The 15,849-nt window shown below is 46.0% G+C and overlaps 3 protein-coding genes across 6 annotated transcripts; 2 read left to right on the top strand and 1 right to left on the bottom strand.

The window, feature by feature from the left end:
• Positions 1-1,797: 1,797 nt before the first annotated feature.
• Positions 1,798-9,378, top strand: LOC117584382 (zinc finger protein 853). Of its 4 annotated transcripts, XM_034273232.1 has the most exons (12): positions 1,799-2,766; positions 2,828-3,163; positions 3,405-3,563; positions 3,827-4,084; positions 4,141-4,366; positions 4,428-4,516; positions 4,757-4,891; positions 7,899-8,055; positions 8,106-8,311; positions 8,373-8,641; positions 8,707-9,007; positions 9,065-9,378. In XM_034273232.1, exons 1-12 carry the CDS (start codon positions 2,431-2,433, stop codon positions 9,245-9,247), a joined length of 2,655 nt encoding a protein of 884 aa, XP_034129123.1. In that variant the 5' UTR covers positions 1,799-2,430; the 3' UTR covers positions 9,248-9,378. The 4 variants fall into 4 exon arrangements, with proteins under 4 accessions (XP_034129124.1, XP_034129123.1, XP_034129125.1 ...); XM_034273233.1 differs by lacking the exon at positions 9,065-9,378 and having other exon boundaries at positions 1,798-2,766; positions 8,685-8,842; XM_034273234.1 differs by lacking the exons at positions 7,899-8,055; positions 8,106-8,311; positions 8,373-8,641; positions 8,707-9,007; positions 9,065-9,378 and adding an exon at positions 4,952-5,303.
• Positions 9,313-10,069, bottom strand: LOC117584384 (protein UXT). The gene is made up of 2 exons (XM_034273238.1): positions 9,912-10,069; positions 9,313-9,862 (listed from the first exon to the last, which is right to left on the bottom strand). The coding sequence occupies exons 1-2, from the start codon at positions 9,956-9,958 to the stop codon at positions 9,412-9,414; spliced, it is 498 nt and encodes a 165-aa protein (XP_034129129.1). The 5' UTR covers positions 9,959-10,069; the 3' UTR covers positions 9,313-9,411.
• Positions 10,070-10,286: 217 nt separating this feature from the next.
• Positions 10,287-10,999, top strand: LOC117584387. The gene is made up of 2 exons (XM_034273241.1): positions 10,287-10,413; positions 10,478-10,999. The coding sequence occupies exon 2, from the start codon at positions 10,486-10,488 to the stop codon at positions 10,771-10,773; it is 288 nt and encodes a 95-aa protein (XP_034129132.1). The 5' UTR covers positions 10,287-10,413; positions 10,478-10,485; the 3' UTR covers positions 10,774-10,999.
• The last annotated feature ends 4,850 nt before the right edge of the window (positions 11,000-15,849 follow it).

The raw sequence follows: 15,849 nt of genomic DNA, 5'->3' as shown, positions 1-15,849 counted from the left end.
TTTTCTTTCGCGGATAACACACGATGTATAGCAATAAGTCCGAACCTACACACACACTGCACCCTCCTCATGCACTACTTCATAGACGCATCAACCCACGCAAGATCGTACCGTACGCAAAGCAACATAAGGAAGTAACGCATAATGCAAGGCCTAACTTTAAGCAGAGAAACCACAACAAAGGATATACAAGAGAAGCACTCTAAGGAAAGAAAAGTAATATTAATAATTATACATATAGCTAAAGTAATAAATTTATAAATGAATTATTAATTATAGTGAGCGTTTGATGTACATTTCTATGTCTGCCCAAAGCAAAATTCCCTTGCAAATATATTCAAACAACGTCAGAATGAAAAGATTTTAAAGATTATTACTTATATCCATTATCTATATTTTTGTTTGGAATTCCTGACGAATGTCCAAAAGTAAATGTACTGTATGAAGACAAGTAATTATGATAATCTGTATGAAATTTGTTTGTACAAACATACATATGTATATGAACATATACGCATACATATGCAGAAAATGTTTCAGAAGATTTGTATTAAGTAGAACACGCAGGATGATGCATTTCGATTGGGACAAAAACGAAAAAAAAACAATTGAACACCGAACAAACGCGATCTTAAATCTGTACATACATTTTTGTTCTTCTTACTCATGAAAAATATATAATATATGAAATAAAACGTGTATGAGCGTTCAAATTTACAATTTGTTGCCTATCTTTGAGTAGAAATTAAGGCACAGATTGGTATTAGGATAGTCTGGCGATTATGGTTTTTTAAATTCAAATATCAGTGCATCCAAAAGTATAAACTACCAGATGGTGGTATTATGCATAGATATATCGAAGGGTTCAAAGCAGAAGAGGCGCCTCCTAGAATGTTATTTTGTAACTCATTTACTCTTTGATTAAACGTTTCGAAAGATTTGCTTCGCTCAGATGGCGTTTCTAGGGGGAGTGAAGCATGAATTGACGCAAGAGATCATTTCTAAATACTAAAGACTTGTTTGCCACTAGGTTTGTCTGTTATAATAGAGATAGTTATATTCTGCAGCTTAAATTTCTTAAGAATATTGGCATTTCAGATGTCCTACGAGGGTCATTGGGAACGCAAAGATCTACTTAATTTGCTCGAATGCAGTGCCTGACCTGCATTTATACTTTCGGATGTTGTGCAACAAATTTAAGTCCATATTCGAGTTACATATTCATACATACATATTTACATATTTTTCTACATTTTCCCTACCAGCACTGTGCAAATAGTCTTATCGAAAGCCAAATAGCCGTTCGAATGAATTGACAAATAAATTGGTTATACGAAGATGTAGCCAAAGAGAAGTAACACTACCACGAGAACCGCAGACCACAGAGCAGCAACCGCAATTTTGGTAAATATCAATGATTTGCATGTTTCCCTCACGAGAAACAGAAAGTTTGCTTTGCTAAGTTTTTTGGTAAATACTCGTACCGAGTGGGGTTGTTCGGGCGATGATCCGAATCGATCCGACGCACTGATAAGCTGCGGACGCATACAGAGCGCGGCGACACGAGAGCGTGGAGAGCGAAGTAACTCACACATGGTACATCAATGTAAGGTGCTCCTCTCCCACCTTCGCTATGTCTTAAGTTGCTCTAGACTAGGTTTGTTGTTTAACTAAAACCAAATACGAGTCGAGGCGGTCTGTTTCGTAGGAGACCTGCATGGAAATGAAATGGATCACCCTGCGTAAATACACCTTGCCCCGCACTGAGACACGCTCAGTGTGCGAACTCAATCAGTCTACCTGAAAAATACCTGTGTGGCGAACGCGTGTGCGGGGAATGAAATACTCGTCGCACAGCACAGCACAGCACAGCACAGCACAGCACAAGGGAAAAAGCAGCAAAAGGAAAACCAGAACCAGAAAAATATACTCACAAATAAACAAAAACTACTTGCTACGTCAGAAGACCGCAAACAAAAGATATGAACGCAACGCAGCCGAGCTGTTGCTGCCGTTGCCGTTGCCGCTGACGTCGCTGCCCAAGGTTCGTCTGGGCGGCGCTCTGGCGAATCGGATACTATAGTAGTATTATTTTTCAGAGCAGAGCAGAGCAGAGCAAAGCAGAGCTTTTTCTTAACGTTTCGCGTTTCGCGATTCTCTGTGCTGATTTGCGTGCGTGTGGAGTCGTGCGGTCGTCGTGGAGCTGACCTTAGGAGCGGAAAACTGCACCTGAATCTCGCCCATCAGCAGTGCCTTGAGATTCCCAGCTCTCGAAGTGAACGTTTGATCTCGAAACTGGAAAACAACACCCCCCCAGCACATGTACACTTCTCCGTACTCCATTGAGAGAGTTGTACAACTAGGCCAGCACATAAAATTTTGAATTTTACTTGAAACGGACGAGGACGAGGACACCGCAATCGTCGAAACATGAGCGACAAACGTGGGTTCGTCTTGGACGCAGAGTCCATGGGACTGTGCAATCCGGAGAAGCCCACGACCTCGGGCCAGCACAAATGCCAAAACTGTGAACACGAGAACACAGCTCAGAAAGCTGAGAAAGCGGGCGACCGCGACTTCCACTCCACGTGTAATGTGATCTCGAAGCCCTTACCCACGGAGCACTTTCGCCAGCTGATGGACGAATTGCCGAAGTTACCCGATGAAGCGTTCCAGATGAATCTAAAGCTGAACAAGAACTTCCTAAGACGTCTGGCGGACATCGACAGCCTTGACTGTCAGGAGTCTCAGGGCGGAGATTCAATGGTGAGGCGTTAGAAAATAAAAGTGTTCCGACCAACGCCTCAACATTCAATATTTCTTGCAGAGCATTGCACAACAGGTGCGTCTGGTGACTTACCAAGAGTGGGTGGAATTCCTACTGCATTCCAACAGCGTCATATTCAGCAACATTTCGGAACTTGAAAAGGCGACATACGGAAAGGTCATGGCCTGCATGCAGTCGGTCAAGGGGGAGCAGCAGCATACGCTGGACGACTCCCGCAAGCAGCGCAAGGATCTCTGCACAATTGTAAAGTTCCTACAAAATGCCTACTACAAGGGCGTTTGGGATACGACTAATATGTCACTGGAGACAATGACTGTCAACCAGCTGCTGGGATTTCCCCGCGAGCAGCGTCATCCGCAGAGCGAGAGCGAAAAGGTAGGATATAGAGCAGGTTCCAAGTTTGTTTCACTCACTCGGTGTGTACTCCTCCATAGAGCAATAGCGAATGCGTCGGTTGCTGCTGTAATCACTGCGACAGTCACCCATCTGCCCCTTGAAAATATCCCCTATTTGATGTTGTTCCTTAAATTGTTATAATAAATTTAAGATTTAATTGTTCTATGCTTTGTTTTCATTCACTCGTTCACTCGATTTGAATCCGATTTCCTCCTTGCAGATGGCGGAATGCATGAAGTCTCTGGTCAACGAAATGGCCTCCAAGCACGATGAGGTTTGCCATTTAAAGTCCCAGCTGTGTGCTCTGGATGAAGTGGTCCAAACGGCCAGGCAGAAGCTTATACTGAAGGACCAATGCATTGCCCAACTCAATCAGCAGGTAAGTGAACTGTGACAGAGACAGACTGTGACTTTATTTTTAGACTACTCGAACATTTTCTTATCAACTAAAATCCACTTAATCGAGTACTTTGATCAACCTTCATTTCGGTTTTAAGTCTGTTTTTGTTTTTTTTTGATACGTAGAAAAATTCATATGACTTCTGAATTCACACAAAACTAAACAGAACACAATAAATGTAAAAATATAAAGATTTTAAAATGAAGTCAATTAATGAATTGTTGCCAATTGCGTGTGACCAGCTGCAGCAGATCAAGGAGTGCCTTGCGAATGTGCCACAGCCTTCGCCGTGTTACGAGGCGCCAAAGGAAGAAGTGCAGATCGGTGATATGGTAGCTTCCTGCTTTCTGGAAAGCCTCTGTCTGAAAGATAAGGAGGAGAGCAAACTTCTGAAGACACTTGATACCGAACTCAATGAACTGCTGGAGCTGCACAGTAGACACGAAATGAAGTCCATGGAGGCCTGCCGGAATCGCCTTTACGGCTTTTTCGAGAAGTTTGTAAGTAATCTTTCACAAGTTATCGCTCTTATTACTACTTTGAGTTTCTTTTGTAGAGCAAAGAACTCGTTGAAGCCACAAGAAATCTGGAAAATGTTCGTAGCCAACTGAGAGCGCTTCGAGACGATCCCGGCTCTGATCCCTACAGCACGCCGATTAGTTTGGTTGGTCCGGGTCCGGATGGAACGTCACTTGAGGACTTGCTACAGCAGCTGCAGGCCTACAATAAAGCCACCAAGGAAATGCACAGCAATAACCTACAACTGGTTACAGAAAACAATGGTGAGTTCTCTTTAATCTTTAATCTCTGGTCTATGGTTTTTGACTTGTTTCAAATTCTCAGATTTACACTCCCAGCTTAAAGCGGAAAGTTCAGCGAACACCAGGAGCTCAGAAATTATCAGGGGTATAGCCGATAAGCTGGTCGAGATGGTGAGTTAATTGGGTGAATATTAATAACTATTTACATTCACATTTAAATCTATCTATGGGCAAGTTAAAAATCCAAACTAAATGGGGTTTTTTTTACACCTTTCAATTTGCACTTTAATTGGTGCTAAGATTGATTATAAAACACCAAGATATTCGCAGGGCACAAAATCAGAATTCCACCTTTGATTTCGACTCGTAATTCTTGCTTCAGAATTCCATAATTTCTTTTCTTCGATGCAGGGCTTTCAAGACTTCACGAACAATGAAATATATGAAACAGACTCAACGCACAATCCATTCTGTGCTGTCCTTAATGAATTATACGAAAACAAAAAAGACACCAACTCATTGGAGGATCAGCTGCTGGGGAAAACTGTAAGTTTCACATGGCCTCGACTGCCAAAAACAATAGTTAATTATTATTATTAAATGCAGCAAATCGACACAAAAACTTCAACCCATACAGCAGGGCGCGTCAAAGACAAACCTGCAGCAATAACAAAATCGAAACAATCACCGAAAACCACAACGAAAGCTTCAACGGCAAAGCCGGCAACAAAGTCCAGAAGTTCCAAGTAACTGGGTCCCATGTTGACACTTCGAAACAATTTACTTAAGCCTAGTTACGTGCAATTTAAGATTGGTTAAGTTTCCGCTTTGAGTTACAATTTTCTCGTTACTCGTTACTCGCGTAGTTCAGCAAAAGGTTTAAGTGTATTTATCGTGGAAAGGAAAGTTCTTCCCGCCAAAAAAGCAAAGCGATTGACTTGTAAAATAAACCCATAAGTAAGGTCTTGTTTATACGTGTACATAAATTGGTCGCTGTATTGGGGAAGGAGCAGGGAGGCAACGAAAGCTTTATCAAGCCATCAATGCTATCTGAACTATATCTGAACTTATAGCAAGTACGAGTACATAAAATTCCCCTCGACACACTTGGATATATCCAAAATGTGGCAAATGACATTCCCGTTCGAGTTACAGCCAGACGTCGTGCACCTCCGCCCTGGTACTTATGCAGGCCCTTTGTATTCAGGCTGGAATATGACAACAGTCCTCTGATTTATTTACCGCTATATATATTTTGTATGAGCCAAAAGTAAAAGATTTCATTTTACGGCCCCCCCGCGCGGTTGCTGTCTACATGCGACAAATACAAATCGCTTGCGAATGTGTTTATTGAGGAGACTCCACAGTAAGTTCATCTGGAACGTGCCACCTTCCTTCATTCTCCTTCTCCCGTTTCCGTCTACAATCGGAAATAGGTTTCGTGTTATTTATTTACCCACAATCGACACGCGAGGCAGGCGACCAGTGATATGCATATCGATGAGTGGAGGGTGCACTAGAGATGCTCGTGAAGTTCGTGAGCACGAGTGTCACGGCCGCAAACAGAAAGCAGGGGAACATTTGTTCCTTTTAAGAGATATAAACCAAAAGTAAGGACAGGAATGAGTCCTGAAACCCCTTCCAAACCCCACCAATTACCATTGGCTCAAACTCAAGGATCCGCAATTGGCAAACAGCTCAGATCCAACGGTGAACCCTTCTTCACGTGATCATCTCTATTAGAAGTCAGCTACGGCAGAATAAACGCTGCTCCGGAAATAGTTGAGGAGTCGTCCGTCGGCACTTGGAAGCTCAGTTCATATCAGAGTCCCGTCATCCGTCGTTCGTTGCTGTTTATTCGGTTGAAACAAGTCCACAAAAGGCACCAGGACTCTGGTGTAATGCGAAGGCTCGCGGCGCTAAACAAACACGTAAAACAGACGATTTACGAGCCTTAATTAGTTACCTTCGCCCTCGCAGTCCCCTACCCAAAGTTTTGTATTCAAGCTTGCAGGTGGCAAAGCGCGCGAAAACGAATGCCGCGAAGTGTCTGATGGCAACGTGGACACGTGGCAACGGGGAGAGCGTGCAATTAGCCAAAAGTATTTGACAGCCAAACAGGCGATACTAATACAAACGTCGGAAAAAGTTGGGCCAAAGTGTAAATTGATTTCGAGTGGCGGGAAAAGTGCACATGTGCAAGCAGAGGCAGTGAAAGGTGTCGAAAAACCAATTGCAGAACTCGCTCCACGCGTAGGATAACTTTTGATGGGTACAGATGGAACTGCAAGTCGGAGGGGAACCCAACAAAATCATAACAATTCATTGCCCCCAAGCCAAGTCATTTGTCTAAATCGATTTTCACATTCCTTAAGCTATCATATTCAGCAGGATCGTTCGCTACGGTTACTGTTTACTCCCTCGGCTCCTACTCCACCATAATTTGTCTTTAAAAGTGTTTTAAGTGCGCGTAGCCACGCTTCCCCTCCGCCAATCCAACACATGCAGACAGACGGACTGACAGACTGACTGACGTCTCAGTTCAACGATAATTCCCTGGCAGCCGAGGCAGCTTTATTTTCAAATCGTGTCAAACAGTCGGGCGAGGCCAGGGGCGGAATAAATATAATAATGTCTATAAAACTACAGACAACCTTCGAGGGCAGCTCCGACTCCGACTCACTGTTTGGATGTTTGACTGTTTGACTCGTGTTGCCCGAAGTGCCAAAGAAACCAACGGAACTTTGAAACCCGAAACCTTGCCACCTACCAAGCGCTAGGAAACTTGCTCTACAAAAAGGAGTGTGTGTGAGAGGGACGGGTGAGGAGTGTGGAGGAGGAAATGCAGAGTCAATCAATTCGATTTGGTTTTATTTTCGTGACAAAGTTTTAATAGCAATATTATTGAAATGAAATGAAACGGTAATGAAGCCAAAATTCGTCCACCCAGACTTATGTATTTTTGGATCTGTGCAATATGAAACCGACACGACACGAAAGCTGCACCACCACAGGTCACACGACTCCGAAAACAATTTAAAGTAAACAGCAACAAGAAACCGCGGCAGAGCTAAGAGCCCTCGAGCATCCCGTACACAAAGTTGTCTGACAAGAGCTGGGTTTTAGATTTCGGAGTACACTCCGAAAATTTGCCATGGTAAGCCCTAGCCACAGCGGCAGTGTCCCATTCTCCATTTCCCCTTATCGTGTACTCCAGACGGACGAGCCTGTGGACTGTCCACATCGACAGGAGCTTGAGCACACGTTACTGCGCTGCCAAACACAATCGGAGATCTTGCAGGCCACGCGGGACAACTACCTGAGCATTTTTGATGAGTTCAAGCGGGACCTTGAGGAGCTGACAGAGCAAGTGGAGCAACAGCAGCAACAGCCACCCGAATCAGAGCTCGAGGAACCGCCCGGGATCAACAACGAGCTAGAGATACAAGTTGGCCATCAAACACACACAAACACAAGAACACAATAGCCAAAGACTGCACTGAATACATTGCTTAAACGCTTCTTTATTCTGTGTCCCTGTTTTCCATCCCAGAACCAGCGTTTGGCCTGCCAGATAAGCTGCCTGCAGGAGAAGCTAGAAGATCGTGATGCCCAAGTGTCCGAGCTGCAGGGAATGATTCACAGTTACTCCGACTTCAGTGATTACCAACGACTCAAGGAGGAGATTTACAGCCTCAAGCAGACACACAGTCAGTGGCGAGACGATAGTTAGTCCGAAAATTAATCGCTTCCGTTGCAGGTGCACAGCAACACAAGTTGCGTGAGTTGACCACGTTGCTCAAGAGCCGTGAAGAGCTGCGCGCGGAACTCTGCAAAGAGCACGAGGAGCTCGAGCGGACCTACGAGGATCAGTGCAAGGAGCTGAAGAAGTCCAAAAAGCGCCAGCAGTGCCTAGAGGAGTCAGTCTCTCAGGGGGAGAAGGTGCTGGAGGAGGTCACAGTAGAGGTGGGAAAACGATTCTCAATATTAATCTGAAATATTCCCACTAACAAGGCGCTTATTTCAGCGTAATCTGCTGCGCGAGGAGATCATGGCGCTAAAAGAGAAGGAGGCCACAGCCGCAGGACGCGAGCGGGCGCTTGGCGATCAGCTGAACTTCACCCAAAAGGAGCTAAACAATTCGCGGCAAGTTATAAAAAACTTGCAGGATCACTTGAAACAGGGCAAGCAAAGGCATCGCGAGGTCGTCGAGCAGCTGGAGGTGGCCAACATCACAATGAACCAGCAGATGCGGGAATTCCAGTGCGAGTGCCAGCGGATGAGGGGAAAGCTGAAGTAAGTATGCCGTCTGGATGGATGTACATCAATCTAAGAGCAGATTCCGTGTGGACTCCTGACAGGCAGCAGGCGGAGGTAAACCAACAGCAGGAGGAGATCATCAGTTCGTTTCGGCAATGGAAGGATGCACAGATCAGGGCGGACGAGGCAAGGCGCCGGTGCGAGAAGCGGGCAGAGGAGCACATCAGTCTGCTCGTGGAAGAGAATCAGACGCTGGTCCATGAGTACAGGGCCCTGCACCGGGACCATTCCCTACTGGAAGCTGAGATACAAAGGGTCAAGCAGGCCATCCAACGCACCACCACATCCCCTCAAACGACGTCGCCGGACTGTGCCCGCGTGCCCCCACATATGGGCGACGAAGTGAGTGGAGCGATGGCTGAGTTCTGCCCGAATCAATTAAATGTTTTTTTCTCACAGCAAATGTCTGCACGTCTGCGCAGTCTGGCCAATACATCGCAGCGCCTTGCCATCCACTCCAAAATGCTCAATGACCAGACGAGTTTGCGGAAAGGCGCCCAGCAGGAGCAGGAAAGTCCATCCCTGTCACGGAACACACAATCCTCGGATAGCCCATTGCTCGAACAGCATCCGAATCCCTAGTCCATTTCAGTTTCAGTTAAATCTCATCTACCATTCGGCCAACATTGTGTACATTAAATTTTGCGTAAATTGTAAATTGTCTCTGTAATTTGTAATTGAAATGAAGTAAGCTGTTTGCTGGTGTAAAACTATCTACATATTGTCCCTATCCGAGCGGCGATTGCTCACTGGCGCGCCTCCTGCTGCATCAGTTTCTCCCGCTCGCCTATCGCCAGCAGAGACATCTTGATCTGGGTTCGCTTCTTAATGCTCTCATCGCGTAGCACGTCCGCCTCTTTGGTGAGTATCTTGATGCGCACGTCGCTGAAGTGCTCCGCTTCCGGCATGCTCATCTCCAGGAACACGTCCTTGCCCACGTTCACCAGGATTTTGTCCATTTGCGTGACGCGCGCCTGCATGAACACGTTGCTGCCAATGTTCACTTGGGTCTTGTATCCCTCTGGCAGGTGGGCGTCGAATGTCTGCAGGGTGTTCTTCAGCTGGACAAACTCCATGATCTCCTGGTTGTATTGCCCAATCCAGTCCTCCAGCTCCCTCAGGTCGCGTTTGAGAACTTCGTTAATGAACTCCTCAATCTGCGTAATGCGTGCTTGGTGTGTGTCGCTTTGGGGGCCACTGCAAATGTGATATTAGTATTCCGCACATATTCTTGGGGTTTACTTACCCTTGCTTGCGCTCGTAGGCGACATCTCCTGTGGACTTTTCATTCATTTTCGCCGATTTTTGTTTATTATTGTTTGAAACAGATATTTATTAGAGCTGAGCTGGCCACCTATCGATGCAATTTGGTTCACTATCGATAGTTGTCGCTGTCGAATAATGCAATATAAATTTATAAGTTACAAGCAAACAACGAAGAATGTTGTTCATTTATTTACATTTCTGTGTTTTATTTCAATGTACGAAAAACAAACGAATACCTTTGCAGCTTTATCGATATTTACGACTAAGCCTGATCAGCTGATGGCCCGCCGCTTTCCAGCACTGTTACTGCTGGGCGGGAAAGCAAATTCTAATTTGTTAATAAATCCAATTGTCCAAACTGTTTCCTGGTCTCCTGTCTCATCATCGTCAAATGGCAGTAGGCCTGGCCACTGTCAGTTCAGCTGTGAGTTTGATTTACAGTCTCATTTTCACTTTTCTACGGCAGGCGAGACAGCAGCTGTGTAAGTTTTTTGCTTAAATTATTAAAATATTTTTTGTGTTTGCCTCACGGCTTTCTTTGCACAGAGTTCGCCATGAGTTTTACTTTGATGCGGCGGCAACTGCTGCTACCCAAAAGGGCGGGACACGTGACTCAAGTGCGTCACCATGCCCCAATTGCGGGTCCACCACGATTCCCCATGTCGCCCGGTAAGAAGTTGATTTTGGGCGGCGGCTCATTGCTGGTCATGATGATCATACCCTTTTGGGCACTCTTTCAAATTCCACGTTGGTCAAAGCTGCACAACGGCATCGTAGAGGAGGAGGAGTCCGCGCCGGCCGAGGGGGATCATCCGCCGCCAACGAAGGATGAAAAAAACTAAATGCAGACACTTGGGACTTGATGTCCCTCCACACGTTGTAAACTTTTAAACGGTGACTTCTGAGGAGAGATTCTTTTACTGGGATCCAACTATACACACACCCACCAACTGTACACCCGCACAAGAAACAAAAGTACACGAAAAATGTAACAAATTGCAGTCAAAGCTCAGCAACAGCGTGTCATGAAAAGCGCTGTTAATAAAGCGCACAGATCTTCAGTCTTAATGGAAGAACATTTTAGCTAGCTGCAGGAAAGAGCCAGCCTAGTGGCTGCCACACTAAACCACAACCATTGTCCACAGCCAATTAGCCTCTGCAAACACCTCCTCCGCCCAGCGCAGCTTTTTGGCCTGTGGCTGCCACAAGTCTGAGCATTTTCCCCGGTTGCCAGGCCACAAATCAAAAGCTGAAAAACCAACAAAACTAAACGAAAACCCAAAAAGCAAAGTGCCAACTTTCATTAAAAGTATTTCTGCGCTCATTGCCAATGCAAGGCATTGCATTGCATTCAATTGTGCGATTGTTGCTTTGTTGGGTTTGTTAGTCCCAGCCGCAGCCGCAGCCGCAGCCACAGCTCAGACTTAGCCTTAGCCTTAGCCTGCGACTTTGACCAAGACAACAAGCGAACAAGCCACCATCCACCATTCAGTATCCAGCGGGCAGCAGTCGGCAGTCAGCAGCCTCCCGTGGTCTGTGCCTTGTCGGATCCGATCCTCATGATCTACAACACGGCGTGACCTTCTTCGCCTTGCAGGGATAGCATGGAGCAAAGAGACATAAAAGAGTCTTCAAAAAGTAAAAATCGTCGAAGGAAAGTGAATTTCTTTTTAAGCAAATCAACTGGCCACGCCTGCCTGTGTCCCCTCCTCGAGCTAGGAGCTGGGAGATTCACAGATGATTTTTGTTTTGGGAGAAATTTCATGTGCCATTAAACTGGTTCTGTCAGCCAGTGGACTGTCGATCGGTGCCGCAGTCGAATGTCCACGAGCGTGGGTCGACGACTTTGTGGCGCCCTTTAAGTGATTTTTAGATGTTTTTTCCAGGCAACAAATGAAAGTTTTCCACGCTGAATCTACAATCTCCGAGTAGATTTAGCTAGCAACCGAATCGGAGTCCAGTTCTGCGCTTTGGCAGGAGCCAACATGCCCGAGCTGCCAGGCAAAAACTTATAGGGAACGATTCCCAACTGAATCGTGTGAATGAGGCATGCACCCCGCCATGCGGCTGCCCCTCGCCCAGGCCATTGAAAACTCATTTCTTGCTGGCAAGGAAGCTGCCTTCCTCGTGGGCGTTGCACGTTGCACGTTGGCGGTGCTCTGATCTGCACTTGTTGCACTTGCCACACGTTGCGTTGCGTCAGTTTAGTGTGTCAGAAGCCGCAAGAAGAAAGTTGCCCGGTCCGGCATTGATCCGGTTTGCTGGTCGATCGGTCGATCGGTCGACAGGTTCGTTGTTCCTGCGAAGGAGCGCGGGCTGCAGCTTGGGGGCAACATTTTACTTTCTGCTGCCACGAAAAATCGTTGTCCACTTTCGGTCGCAATTAATTATGCGGCGGGAGCTGAAAATGAAAGTGCGCCTGCCGCTTGGAGCCGATTCGAGTACCCCAACAGGGACCGATCTGGTCTGTTCTCACTCTCTCTTTCCAGCTTCTTTTTGGTGGGGTCCAACGCTTTCCAAGTCGTCGCTTGGCTCCCATCAGCGACTTTATTCCTTGCTCGAAAAGAGAGAACATTCTGGCGAGATCTTCATTATCGCAGTCGTAGTCCAAGTCGATGTCGCCCCATAAAGAATTTGCTTTATGACCACCGATCGCGTCGCTGCCCGGTGGTCACTTTGACCGCAGATCGTGGCTCGATCCTCGCTGATTTGTCGCCTCCCCAGACCCCAGACCGCAGACTTTAAGTTTTCTCTGAATAACATAAAAGTGTCGCCCCAACCTGTTGTCGGCACTTGTGAGCCGCCTTTGCTGGGCTGTGTCCCGCGGCTAATGGCCAATGGGATGGGGCAGCATGTGGGGGGGCAGCCAATGTGGAAAGATGCTGGACAGGAGCGCAGTTCTATATTTATGCAGCAACGAATGTCACTGCGGAATAAACAGCAAATAAGTGGGAAATAATTATGAGATCAACTTTAAAACTCATAAATGAATTGTTGAAAAATAAATATTTTCATTATTTTTTACTGAAAAACAAACAAATATTGATCCAGTGCTAGATAATAATTTTTGAGTTTCAGTTTCGCGCAGTTTCAGTTTTAGATGAACAAAACAGGGGTAAAGATCTCAATTGAATCCCCATTTATATCCACCCACACGACTTGTGTTTCCCCTTTAATTTTCCACTGCCAAAAAGGGAACACCGCACTTGAATCTGACTTGAATTTATTGGTGGACTGTCAACACGCCAACCTCCCGGCGCTGTTGGGCCATTTGTTCCCATGTAAAAGTCATTTCGGTTGCGCGCTAATAAAAATTAAGCGCCATCCAATAAAAAGCGTAGACAATTCTGAAAATAAATAAGAGGAAAGCCCACACACCAAAACACACATAAAATACGAAGGCCAAGAGGCCGGGAAAACGGCAATCGATCGACCGACGACACGACACGACACGACACGATCAGCGGTTCCATTTGATCTGAATGGCAGGGAGGTGCTTTGGGGGTGCTGTGACCCCGTCAGCCGTCAGCCATCAGCCGTCAGCCGTCAGCCAACAATGCGATATGGAAAACTGTGGCATGTTTTCCCAACATCAGAGCTCATAATCGTTTAGGACGAGGCTGCAAGTCTGAGCAAAAATAGCTCCAGACACAAATTATATTAATGGTCTCCACTGGGCGAGGAGGAGTTGCAGTTGCAGTTGGAGTTGGAGTTGCAGTTGGAGTGTGGCATTTTGTCTCTGCACGAATCACGTTTTAGAAATTGCATGGCAAAATGATCAACGAACTACGAGTACGACGGACTAAAGCTAGGGAGAGAGCGAGGGAGAGAGAGAGAGAGACAATCTCTTTGTCTGTCAGGGCTTTTTGCGCAAGTTCTGGCAAAATAAAGAGCTTTTGGGCAGGCACTAAGTGGCACTTAGTTTTAATACGTTGCCGTTGCCGTTGCCCTACCGTTTAAATGGAGTCTCGGAGTTACCTGAAATAATTACGTGAACACAAAATTGGAGCGCTGCTAGGAATCGTTCTGCGATTTCCATTCCTACCATTAGTACGAGTAATTCTTCGCTGCTTTCACTGGGCATGCCAAATCGCAAGCTTCTATTCGGGCCCTGCCTGCCTTTTGTCTCTTGTCACGTCTACTTGAGCACGGCCTTTTCTCTGCGTCTTCCGATACATTTAAGCCGCTGAAAAATGTGTGTTTTATAGCAAACAAAAATAATGCCTATTGTAGTAATTGAAGTGGATTCTGCTTTTGCCCCCCCCAATGGAAATAGAAAATATCTCGGAGACACTCTGCTCGTGGCTTCCGGGGGGTTTTGCTTTCTGGGTTAGCTGGTCTGGTATTTGGCACTTGGGTCAATGTGCCACATGTGGTACACGAAAGGTGTGATGAGGAATGGGTGTCAAGATAGCAGAAACTGTCTCTCAATTACAGATGGTTACAGTAATAGCTCGTGGGATCAGCATCTAGGGAAAGTTCACCCCAGCTTTGTGTCATTTTTGCTTATATTTATTTCGAATTTTCCCTTAGGAAGCAACAATTAGCTGCAGCCAATGTACAACTTCTAAACATTCTCATGCCTCCGGAACCCATTAAATCATGCACAAAATTCTCACACTCGGAAACAGAAATCAAAACAATAATGAAGACATGAAAAAATTGATTACACCGATGTGAGCGGAGCTAGAAGAACGAACACGTACGATAATCATAACTCTGGGCACCCTTTTCACACTGTTTTTACCCCAGAGTTTGAGCTTCTCCTGCCTTTGTACGCTCTTGAACTGCCGCAGCCGGGGGCTACGCCTGCTCTGAGGTCTAATTGCATCACGTTTTTAGAGCAGCCCCACCTGGAGCGGCAGAATATTACACAATTGAGGGGACAGAGGATAGATACAGAAATAACAACGCTAATAGCAACAACAATAACGGAGAGCAAAGAAATATAATGCACATTAGCTGCCATGATTTCCACACGTGAGTTGGGATCAGCCCTGAGCGGTGGACTCCAACTGCAACTCCAACTCCAACTCCAAACTTCATCTTCGTCACCGACTCTGACGGCTGGAGGGAACGTCTGACTGGCAGGTTTTGATCATTTTCTTTAATGAACGCTACGCGGTAGCTGTGACAACAATAACCATTTCGGAAGAATGCAACTCGCAGCTAGAAGACATTTAATTACACTCACATGGGGTTGGGAATGGTTTTTTCTTTATATTTCCAGCTACTGAAGTCCAATCAAAACAGTGCCTGACAGCTGCTGTATTGTAGATACTTAAAGCAATGTTTCATTTACTTTATAAACAGCATTTATTACACAGCGAAGCAACCCTCCATAAGGGCGTTGCAGCCACAGCCACAGCCACAGCCGCAGATATTCATTATTATCCATTTTCTATGTTGCCATTTGATGACTGCTTTGGTGGCTTCCTCGAAACTTTGTGCACTTTATGCAATTTAGTGAGCAAAGTGTCAGGCGCAACGAAGCGTTGCATCCTCTGCAGCAACAGCTACAACGTTGCAGCACCATGTGGCAATCGTACGCAATCTGCAGCCAAACTGGGATAGACCTCGTCTGACTCGGCTTACACTTGCGTCTGGCACAGATTCGGCAAACTTGATGCCTTAGAATCTGACTACTCAGTCAGAAGCCTGCATTTAACGGGGTGGAGATCGAGCCCTACACGAAACGGATGCACGTTTCCGGTTGGAGTGAAGGGAGACGCCGCGCCGTTGCATGACACACAATGCACGGAGCCACACGCCCACACCCGCACTCGATCAAGCTGGACAGCTGAAAGTCCAATAGCGAATTGCGAGCTGGAGTCAGCCGCGCGACAAATGTATGTATGTATATGTATTTACATATGTAAATATGTACAAAATTGACCAAAAATGCTACGCTTGGTTGC

The sequence above is a fragment of the Drosophila guanche genome, unplaced genomic scaffold (assembly GCF_900245975.1).
Source record: "Drosophila guanche unplaced genomic scaffold, DGUA_6, whole genome shotgun sequence".
Classification (NCBI taxonomy): domain Eukaryota; kingdom Metazoa; phylum Arthropoda; class Insecta; order Diptera; family Drosophilidae; genus Drosophila; species Drosophila guanche.
This window is presented reverse-complemented; position numbering and strand designations above follow the sequence as displayed.

What these genes read in the sequence shown, in the direction of transcription:
- LOC117584382 (XM_034273232.1), top strand. Translation starts at nt 2,431, where the DNA reads ATGAGCGACAAACGTGGGTTCGTCTTGGACGCAGAGTCCATGGGACTG. An exon ending in CCGATAAGCTGGTCGAGATG is followed by an intron (nt 4,517 to 4,756) that starts GTGAGTTAATTG and finishes TCTTCGATGCAG; the next exon opens with GGCTTTCAAGACTTCACGAA. An exon ending in TGGAGGAGGTCACAGTAGAG is followed by an intron (nt 8,312 to 8,372) that starts GTGGGAAAACGA and finishes CGCTTATTTCAG; the next exon opens with CGTAATCTGCTGCGCGAGGA.
- LOC117584384 (XM_034273238.1), bottom strand. Translation starts at nt 9,958, where the DNA reads ATGAATGAAAAGTCCACAGGAGATGTCGCCTACGAGCGCAAGCAAGG. An exon ending in GCCTACGAGCGCAAGCAAGG is followed by an intron (nt 9,863 to 9,911) that starts GTAAGTAAACCC and finishes TCACATTTGCAG; the next exon opens with TGGCCCCCAAAGCGACACAC.
- LOC117584387 (XM_034273241.1), top strand. Translation starts at nt 10,486, where the DNA reads ATGAGTTTTACTTTGATGCGGCGGCAACTGCTGCTACCCAAAAGGGCG.